The following is a 10,822-nucleotide window of genomic DNA, read 5'->3' on the forward strand; positions in this document are numbered from 1 at the left end:
TGCCCAAAATCCCGAGAAGAGAATGGAGGAGAAGGGATTGCGGCGTGGCCATCCCCTCTGGGGGATGATTTCTCGCTTTCTGTCTCTCTGTCTCTCTCTGTTTTTCTATGCCCTATAGCAAAAACCTCTCTCCAAAAAAAGAAAAAGAAAGAAAGAAATATAATGAGAAAAGGTTTCTCTTTAAACAGGAAAAGAAATCAGAGGTGATGTATCAAAAACTGTTCGTGAAACAGTTTCAAGTTGTGATAACAAATTATGTAAAATTAAAAGTCGCAATGGAACAATCATTTCTATAAATTGAGAGCATGAAACAGGACTAACGGCACTCAAGGAAGACATGATAGGAAAACAAAGAAACTTAAGTACAGTCTGGAGAATTGATTTGTTTTGTTTTTTAAATGGGAGATAAAATAGAAAATATTGAGTTAATGTTGAAAACAGCTAAAAGGAAAATAAACACTGTAAAAAAACATAAACATAAAGGCTGTGAAAAGTGAACAAAATTGAATGATACTGGGGCCAGTAGGTGGCATGGCAGTTTAGGGTACTGGACTCCCACAGAACTGACTGTGGTTCAAGTCCTGGACCTGGTGGCTTGCTTTCTCATTTTTCCTTTCTCTCTATCTCTCTCTTGTCAAATTAAAAAATAAAAACAATAAAGTAGAATAAATAAATAATTCTTTAAAAAATTAAATGATAACAAACAGTAAAAGGATTAGTGTGGGATGGAGGAGGGAGATGTGGAGGTAAAATTGGAGACTTTGGGATTATACATTATGTGTCCCTGAAGAGTCTAAACCAAATAAAAAATTTAAAAAATATATTTAAAGGTGTGCGACTAGCGGGTGGCATGATGGTTAAGTTGCCAGACTCCCCACATAATTGACTGTGGCTCAGGTCTCAGACCTGGCAACTTGAAAATCCTATCAGCCCCTTGCACATGCGTGCTCAAAATTTCAAGAGGAGAATGGAGGGGAAGGGATGGCTGTGTGGTCATCTCTCTCTGGGGGTGATTTCTCATTTCCTCTCACTCTCTCTCTGTCTCTAGCAAATGCACACGCTCTATGGCAAAAACCTTAAAAAGAAAAAAAAAAAAGGAAAAAAGAAAACTGAAGGCCCATATCCCTCCTGAATCTATAAGCAAAAATTCTCAACTAAATGGGAACACATTTAATCCAGCAATACATAAAATAACACAACGAGGGAAATCTGTCCCGGGAATGCAAAACTGGTTCACCATCGAAAACCATCGACATACTGAGGGACACATGACAAAGCTGCCTGGTTTTGGGGATCGAGTACAGCTTCATGAAGGACTGACTCAAGCTACAGCATGGATGAACCTCAAAGCCTTGTGGGGCATGAAGGAAGCCAGATCCCAAAAACAGATACTGCATAGCCTGGCTTATAGTCAATGTCTAGAAAAGGCAAATTGAGAAGCCAGCAGGTGGCATGGTAGTTAAGATGCTGGACTCCCACACGGCCAACCGTGGTTCAGATCCTGGGCTTTCCAGAGGAAGAAACCATAATCATTCCCCCATTCCCCTGTGAGCATAACCCCTCACTCTGCAGTCCCCTCCCAGGATGATCCATGAATGGAGGTGACAGAAGCAGGGCTTCCCCCCACACTCTCCAGCCCAAAAGGTATATTCGCATCCCAAATGGCTTTGGAACCCTGCCAAGACCGGGTTGGGGTGGGGGAAGGGATTGGCAGCCTTCTCATTACCCTTCTGTTCTCACTGACTCTAGCTGCATAGGTTAAGACAGGCAGGGCAGGGGAGGGACTAAGATGTACCTGCACTTCGAAAAGCTGTTTAAAAGCGTCCTCTTGGAAGGCTTTCAAATTGACAGTGGCCAGCACTGTAGGGAGAGGAAAGAGGAGCTGAGAGGTCATCCCAGGTGCCACCAGGGAAGGGCTGCAGGTCCACCCTGCATGGGGTAGGGGAGGCGTACTGAGCAGCCACTTGTCGTAGCCATTGCCACATTGCTGGGCCCCCGCAGGGACGCTCAGCACAAGGAGAAGGGCAGCTGAAATGAAACCCTCCTTGTGCAGAGAATGGACAAGCACAGGCCTCCTGGGTTGAAACCTGGGACAGAATGCGGGGTTCCTGCCTCCAGACTCTGCACACTTTCTAAGGTCCCACAGGATGTGGGGAAGTGCCACGAGGAAGGAGGGGACAGTAGAACACAGAGTCGTCCCTCCAGTGCTCAAGGCTACCTGACAGACACACCCCGGGCCCACTGGCCTGCACAGACCTTGGTCACTTCCCTCGCTGTGGGCGCTTCGTGACTCTGTCCTGAATTTTCCTGCTGTTTTATTCTCTAGGGCCTACGAAGTGTCTACACTGAGCCTCAGGCTGTTGGGTCCCAGGGCCAGGACTCCGTGTAGGCTGGGTTCCTTACACAGCTTCTTCTTCTGATCCCCCAGGTGGTTCCCCATTTTATGAAGATGGTCCTAATTCTGAGCCGTGGCCAGCACCATCCAGGTTCCCAGCCACAGGAACATCGTGGAAGGTGGAAAGGGGGCCCAAGGATAGAGGAGCCCTGTCACTGCTCCCTTTGACGGTGAAAGGAGTGAGGAGTAGCGACAGAGCTGGCAAGTGGACCCCGTGGGCTGACCCTGGGTCCTCGTCCACCATGATATCGAGTCCCTGGGATCCAGGTCACTGGACATGGAAAGAAAGGCATCAGAGACACACCCGATGGCCATGGCCTGGCCAAGGCACAGCAGCGTGGGTGGGGGGATGCCACGTGACAAGGTCTGGGGCTCGGATCCTGGGTCACTCTAGCCACAAGCACCTGCAACCCAGCTGACTACATGGCTAGAAGGGGACCCAGACGTGACCTCATCAGGAGTCCTGTCACTCTCTTTTTTTCTTTTTCTTTTTCTTTTTTTTTTTTTTTTGCTATAGGGTGCATGCGCTCACCAGACAGAGAGAGACATAGAGACAGAAAGCGAGAAATCACCCCCCAGGGGGGATGGTCACGCCGCAATCCCTTCTCCTCCATTCTCCTCTCGGGATCTTGGGCACGCACGCACACACGCCCGGCGTGAGTTCTAAGCCACCGGGTCCGGGATGTGAACTGCGGTCGACTACGTGAGAGTCCAGCGACATAGCCATTACGCTAACTGCTGGTTCCCCTGTCACTTTCTAAGAAACAAATGGGCCCAGCCTCTGTGACCATCAGTAGCACACTGAACTGCAGTGGCAGAGGCCACATGGCTGACTTTGGCTTCCCGTCACTGGTGCAGTGGATGTGGAACACGCCAGGTGCACGCGTGTGTGCCCAATATCCTGGTGAGCCAGAGGTCTAGGCGAAAGGGCTCATTATCTGACCCTCTCACGGATACGCCCTCTCCCTCTCTCGTGTGTGTACACGTCCTCCCTATCAAAATTAAATAAGTAAACTTCAAAAATAGTAGAACGTATGAGCGAATGCATAAAGAGTAAGCAAGTAAGGGCCTGGCTGCGAGCCTCAGTTCTCCCTCGGCGTGACCGTAGGCCTGTACCTCCTTTGACGTAGCCCTCCAGCACGTGTTCATGATGATCCGAGGTCAAGAGCAGCTCCCTAATCCCTCTTTTCAGCAGCGCCTGTTGAGGAAACGGAGCAAAATGAGCCCGCTCCCCTCGTTCCAGTGGAAGAAAGACGTGAAGAAGGGCTCAGGGTCTCAGGGTGGAGCTAGAGCGAGGTGCAAAATCGGAGGCGGCCATGGTGCGGCTTCTTTGGGAAATCGTGCCCTGTCCTGGCTCGGAGTCTGACCCGGGGGTTGGCCCTGAAAGCAGCCGGGTGTGGGCTTGGGCAGCCAGAAGCTGGAAAAAGGTGGCTCGTCTGTCAGGAGGCGCTCTGAGCGAGCACCTGTCCTTGATTGCTGACCATTGCAGGTCCGCCAGCCCCCAGCCTTAATGAGGAAGACCTCTATTAACGCCATTTTTTCCAGAGTCTTGCTATTGTTGTTATAGGGCACATGCACTCACCAGAAAGACAGAGCGAGACAGAGACAGAAAGTGAGAAATCGCCCCCCGCCCACAGGGAGTGATGGCCACACCACAATCCTTTCTCTTCTACTCTCTTCTCAGGATTTTGGGCACGCATGCGCACACGCCTGGCGTGAGTTTCACATCACCAGATCTGAGACTTGAACTGGGGTCAGCCACGTGGGAGTCCAATAATGTAACCATCATATCATCTGCCGAGCCCTTAGCATCATGTTCTGCCTCTTCGTCAAGTTAACCAGGAACACCCGACTGTTCTGCATGTACCGCACATTCACAGAGAAACTGAACTCGATCCCATATATCCTCCTAAAGCCCAGTGCCTAGCAGACCTTCCCACGTGGCAGGGAATCAGCGCACGCCAGGAACTGGGGAAGCAGGCGTGTGACCATGGAGGTGAGCGTCTCTTACCTGACAGAGATAAGGCATGTAGAGTTTGTCGAGACCGTAGGAGCCATATTCGTTCTCCACTTGCAGGGCGATGATGGGGCCTCCCAGGCTGTACTGAGAGACGGCAAACGAGGGCAGCAGAGTGAGGCTCCTAGCACCTGAAGACTGGACGCTGAATTTTCTGCTGACAGCCCGGCTGGCATGCTCCACTGATCCAAGGTCCCTTATGGTCTGTCACTCCCCTCCCAGCCAGGAGGTCACTTCTGGGCACTGAAGCTGTCCAGGGTCCCCCTTCCTTACACCTGTAGACGAGTGACTCCCACCATGTCCCTTCTGTTCCCACACTCAGTAACGACTTAAACCTGAGCACTCCCACCTACAACCTCTCCTGTGACCTTCCGCCCTCCTCCTGCCTCAGGGAAGTGTCACCACTCGTCTGGGTGCCCTTTCCTTCCGCCACCTGCTCAGGAGGATGGCTGTTAGCCCAGATCCCTGTCCCTTCTGTACCTTTGACTCTTCCTTCCAAACGCACTGACTCCCATCACCATGGAAACTTGTGCAGACCCTTCAAGTCAGGGAGAGATGGGGGTGTGCACCCCTCCAGCCTCAGATGCCTCACGCACCCCTCAGTAGGAGCCAAGCTTCCTGAGGGGCTACCAGTTGTCTGCGTCTGGCTTTCTGTTCCTCACTTCTCACTCAGTCCTCAGACCGCCCTGGTAAAGCTCCCAGCCCATTGCACATCCTCCACCATCAGCACTGACCTAACTGTGCTAAAATGAAAGGGCTTGCCGGGGTTTAATTGGGCCGTTCAGTGTCCTTCCACACTCAAGCGCTTTCTATCCTTGGAGCCTCTTCACACTGAGAGCAGAGGTCTCGGAACGAACATCCGATCTTTCCCTCCTGACCTAAGTGGCCCCGTGCTGCCAGCTGCAGAGCACGGTATTCCCTCTTGAAAAAAGGATGTTGGCAAAATTAAAAATGATAAGAATGAAGATTGCAGAAATGCAGATGGCAAGGCGTCAGCCCTGCCCACAGCAGATGGACCGCAACTCCACCTAAGAGACTGCCGGTGTAATCCTAGCAGTGGTGTGTCCGTTCCCGCAGTGGGGCCAGCCTCTTCCACAGCCATATTGCAGAAGCAACTGCTTATATTGTCTTTCTTATTTTTTGTTGTCATTTTTGTTTTTAATTTGCTAGAGGGCATGTGTGCTCACTGGAGAGAGATGAGGGGCAGGGAGGGAGTGAGAAAGCAGCCCCCCTCTGGGGCGTGGTCTTGCCACAATCCCTTCTCCATGTCTTCCTCCTTGCAGGGCTTTGGGCATTCATGCACATGCACCCAGCGTGTTTCTTAAGCCACTGTGGCTGGGACTCTAACCACGAAGCAGTGACGTAGGACCCAGCTGCCGCAACTACCATGCCACTGGCCGGCTCCCATGTAGCCTTTCTTTTTCTTTCCAATCACTCAAATCTTCTCTTTACAATGATCCTAATAAGAATAACTCCTCACTAGTCAGAATTAGACTAAATTTATACCTGTCATAGTTTCTCTCAAACAGCAAAACAAAGTCTAAGAAAAGAAACTTCTAGTCTACCACCCAGAAATCCCGGTTTTCAGCCCAGCTCAAGCTACACCGAGTTGTGTTTGCAAATTCAGATTAGTTCTTCCTTAAATAACAACCATAAGTGTTCTCTTGTTTGGAGGAGAGAGTTACATGATATCTCAAAGTTCATGGTAAATCCATAGCATGAAAGAACTCTGCCTGAGTTTCAATTTTTTTTGAACCAAAATAAACTTGTACTTTAATTCCACTTTTCCACAAATTGTATGAAATCCCCTTGTATTTTAAAAACCAACCAAAAATGGGTCCAGTGGGTGGCCTGATGGTTAAGGCACTGGATTCCAACATGGCTGACTACAGTTCAAGTCCCAGACCTGGCGGCTTACTTTCTTACCCACCCTCAGGTCAAATTTAAAATAATAATTTTAAAATTTAACTTTATTTATTTATTTAGATTTGACCAGAGAGGGACAAAGTGAGAGTAAGAGAGAGACAGAGAGAGAGAAAGAGAAAGTGAAAGAGAAAGTGAGAAAGCAAGTTGCCAGGTCTGGGACTCGAACCACAGTCAGCCATGTGGGAGTCTAGAGCCCTTAATCGCCATGCCATCTGCCAACCCAATAAATAATGATTTAAAAAATAAATAAAAATCAATCAAAAGACTATTACATTAAACAAGTGACTGTTGCCTAATAGATGGCAAGGCACAATACTCTTTGTCAGGAACTGTCTGTGTGTCGTGGGTTGAAAATGTGAAAACGACTCATTTCTCATTAAGTGCATGAGGTCTGCGTACTCCGGGAAGAAGGACGATGTATGTGCAGCACCACCAATATTCCCAGAGACACACAGTGACACAGCAACCAAGGTGTTATAGACAAGTCTGCAAAATCCAAACATGCATGCACGAGGGACCAGAGAAACAAACCAGGGTGCAGCTACGCTGTGGAATACTATGCAGCTGAGAAAAGTAACAACAGATTTCAAAAACATATTTTCACATAGCAAAAGAAATATGCTCAGGACCAGCAGTTGGCGTAATGGCTATGTTGTTGGACTCCCACATAGTTGACTACAGTTTGAGTGGCTTGAACTCACTCCAGGCGCATATGTGTGCGTGCCGGAGACCCCAAGAGGAGAATGGAGGAGAAGGGATTGCAGTGTGGTCATTCCCCCTGGGGGGTGATTTCTTGCTTTCTGTCTCTGTTTCTCTCTGTCTTTCTGGCAAGTGAATATGCCTTATAGCAAAAACCTCTCCAAAAAAGAAAGAAAGAAAGAAAGAAAGAAAGAAATATGCTCAATAGGAATTGTATCTTTATACATAAGAAAGGATACGCGCACACACACACACACATACACACACACACACAGGGGTGTCTGTCATGTGCTTTCAAGTGTATAGAGAATCTTTGGCAAGATACACAAGAAGCTGGGGAAACTGACTGTTTCCTGAAAGGGCAGATAAACAGCTGGAGGACAGGGAGGGAGAGAGCCTTCCCTCCAGAGCCTTTCTCCCAAGGAACTGTGTTAAAACAACAAAGGTTGGGCCAGCAGGTGGCATGGTGGTTAAGAGTCCCACATGGCTGACTGCAGTTCACATCTCAGACCTGGCAGCTGGCTTTCTTGCTTTTCCTCTCTCTCTTTCTGTCTCTCTCTGGTAGAATAAAAAATAATAATAGCAAATAAAATTAAATAAAATAATTCTTGGGGGGAAAAAGGTCATTTAAGAGTGGAAACAAACAGCAGAAAAATCAGGAATTTCACCAGCTTCAAGTGCATACAACCATGACGGCTCTTGTGCGGTCCTGTCCTTGTGTCTTTCTAGAAGCCCTCGAGTGAAGACATGAGGACGGACAAGCAATAGCGTGTGTCCTTAAGATGAGGGTCTATGGGCTGGCAGGTGGCATGGTGGTTAAGGGCTCTGGACTCCCCCATGGCTGACCGCGGTTTGAGCCGCAGACCTGGCGGCTTGCTTTCTCACTTTCCCTTTCTCTCTCTCTCTCACTCTAACCTTCTCTGGTCAAATTTAAATGAATAAATAAATAAAAATAAGATAATTATTTAAAAAAGAAAAGATGAGAATCTAGAATCCAAAATGACAGGAACGTCCGCTTCATTCCTCGTAGGGCCTGGCACGGCCGATTTGTGGCCGTACCACATGCACAATTGCCCTCGAGTGAATGTGAGAAGGAAGGGACAGGGCCTTCACTCTACCTGGAGAGGAAGCACCCTGGGAATCAGCTGGTTGAAGTACTTGTCCACCGCCTTCACGAAGCCCTCGTGGGTTGTTCTCAGTTGCACCGGGGGGTCTTGGAGCAGCCAGCTGGGGAGAGGGGGGCCCAGTGTCTGAGACCGGAAGGCAGGAGCAAGGCCGTGGACCCCCAAAGCACAGCCAGTGGTCTCGGGAGGCTGGATACGGTCTGCACTCTGCCCACTGTGCCCAATCCCCAAGCAGGCCAGTGCCCTGAGACGATTAGGACTGCACGAATGACCATCCTCCCCACCTCGTGCAATTTTAGAGAAAACACATGCCTTTATCACCAGAGCACTTCCACCCAGGCGGTGCGTGCAATGCCACCCAGTCTGGGGAGGGGTTGGGTGTGCCCAGCCGCTGAGACCCCCCCGTCCTCGCGAGTATCCAATACTCCCTCCCAAACAGCGCTGGGTCACAGCTCCCATGAGCCTTGAGACTCCAGGGGAGCAAACAGCTACAGCAGGAGGGCTCCCAGGGTGTGTGCGGGCCAGGCCGCCACTCAGATGCACCTGCTCCCCTAGAACCTCTAGTTCCTGCCTTGGGCCCTGTCAGCCCTGAGCCTATGGTAGAGGAAGCCTTGTTGCCAGGGGCGTCGCTGGGGGAGCAAGAGCAGAGCCCAGCTGTGTCTTTCTGGAAGCCCTGGGATGCAGACAGGAGCACAGGAAAAGCAAAATGAGAAGCATCAGTTGGAGGCCTGGAGGCTCCTGGGGACAACAGAGAGTTCCTGGATGGTCCCCCAACCTCAGGCGTCTGAAGGCCAGCACCACAGAGAAGACTAGGCCAGAGAGACAAGGAGGGGAAGGCCTGAGGCTTAGGTGGGTAGAGAAAGTGGCCTTTACTCCACAGAGGAAGAGTGAGGTCAGCGGGGCAAGCCTGGCACCTGCAGAGGTTTGAGTCCTGCTGGAGGCTAGCAGGTCCCTCTTGCACTGCAGGAGGGCGGAGGTGGCTACAGCCCAGTTCTGAGTGAAGAAGAATGGAGCTTCCTAGTGCTCTTTGGCCACACCCAAACTCAAGGCCCCAGGGACCTTTGTCTCTAGTTCCTCATCTGCCTTCCGGGACAGCATCTTTCAGAGCTCCGCCTGCACCTACCATCACCGCCTGCTAGGGGCCTGCATGCACAGTGCGGTGTGGACAGGTCCCTCAGCCAGGCCCTCTTCATTACAGTTACACGGAAACTCTCTTTCGTTTTCTGTTGGAAAACAAAAGACTTTCCTACAACCACAACTCGGGGCTCTCTGCCCCACGTACCTGGGCAAGCCCCCGAGGTCGATCTCGCTGCAGACGTAGGGGCCTGGACGCAGGATCACCCACAGCCCCAGCTCCGCAGCAAGCAGGATGAAGGCCCTGGGGAGGAGCCCACGTCAGTGCCTCTCATGGGGTGCAGAGCAAGGCCGGTGGGGAGGGAGCCCCCACACACTGCAGGGGTCCGAGCTGCCTGGCCCCTGTCCTCACTTCCTCTCCCACCCAGGGAGACTGGGGTGCAGGGGAGGCCCAGCCCACCCAGAAGAGCAGGGAATCCCTCCACCAGGCTGGAGGCTGGGTGTTCAAAGGCCTCAGTGTTGGGGCTGTCCCTGTAACCTACCGGGTGCCTAAAGAGGGCATCAGACAGAGTCGCAGGGTCCTCACAGCGAGTCTGGCCCCAACGGCTTTGCTAAGCTGGAGGGCAGCCTCGCCCAGCCCAGGTGGCTGGCCCCCACTGTAATATCCACTGAGGGTAGGCTCTTGGCCTACTGGGGTGTCATGGAAAGGTGGGGCCCAGGTCACTGGTCCAGCCCTCCTGAGTGGCAGATCAGAGCTGGGAGCTTGTCCCAGACTGAGAACAAGGCCTCAGACCCCAGCCCCTCTCTGGCTCCCCCTGGCTCCTAATCAACCCCAAGGGACCACCTCTGCCTCCACCCCGACCAGGTCACAGAAGCCGCCACGCCACATACTCCAGGTCCAGGTTCCCGGAGAAGTCAAATTTGCCTCTTTCTGGCTCATGGAGGTTCCACGGGACATAGCTGGGGGAACAAGATGGAAGAAAGGCAAGTGTCGTTGGACTTCCTTCTTCCCAATGGCTAGGTCAGCCCTAAACCCAAGCCCAAACCTGAGGTAGGGCTATTTAGGATGGAGATGATGTTCCGATGAAAATTTAAGCTCGGTTACAAGAAAGGGCCTTTCTCTATTGCCCAACTGTGGTCCAAGCTGCCAATTCTTTGATGATTTTTAGATTCCTTGGATTTATGCATAAATTTCACCATCTCATTCTAAATAACAACCATTCAAATATGAAGAAAAGGAAAAACAAACAAACAAACAAAAAGTCTTACGTCTGCCCAATACATTGCAGCTACGAATTAATGAAAAAAAGACTACCCGAGGGGTTTCTATAGATTAATAGATGGTATCCCCTTTAGGCCTGAGCAAGAAGGGCCCCTGTCAAGGTCTCTCCCGCAGAACCAAGAGTCTGCAGGGTTTAAGGGACATGTGTGAAACGTTACTAGGTCCTTTCTTAATAAGCGACTGTCTTCGTTTGTGCTCACTGACTGACAATGGTTTTCATTGTGTCCCTGTCACCATGTTTCCCACAAGCCCTGTGGCTCTTATCACAGCACGCTGTGCTGTGCAGATTCGGGGGAGTGTGTGTG

The 10,822-nt window shown here is 50.8% G+C and overlaps 1 protein-coding gene across 1 annotated transcript in view; it reads right to left on the reverse strand.

Moving 5' to 3' along the window:
• Positions 1-10,822, reverse strand: part of LOC102489358 (beta-galactosidase-1-like protein 3) — a 30,253-nt gene that overhangs the window by 12,613 nt on the left and 6,818 nt on the right. Inside the window, exons 6-9 of the mRNA XM_006149966.2 lie at positions 8,156-8,264; positions 4,407-4,499; positions 3,512-3,593; positions 1,796-1,860 (exon numbers count right to left, since the gene is read on the reverse strand). Coding sequence (XP_006150028.1) covers positions 1,796-1,860; positions 3,512-3,593; positions 4,407-4,499; positions 8,156-8,264 — 349 coding nt within the window. The remainder of the gene's footprint in view (positions 1-1,795; positions 1,861-3,511; positions 3,594-4,406; positions 4,500-8,155; positions 8,265-10,822) is intronic.

Source organism: Tupaia chinensis, unplaced genomic scaffold, assembly GCF_000334495.1.
Source record: "Tupaia chinensis unplaced genomic scaffold, TupChi_1.0 Scaffold000274_1, whole genome shotgun sequence".
In the NCBI taxonomy this organism is placed as follows: Eukaryota; Metazoa; Chordata; class Mammalia; order Scandentia; family Tupaiidae; genus Tupaia; species Tupaia belangeri.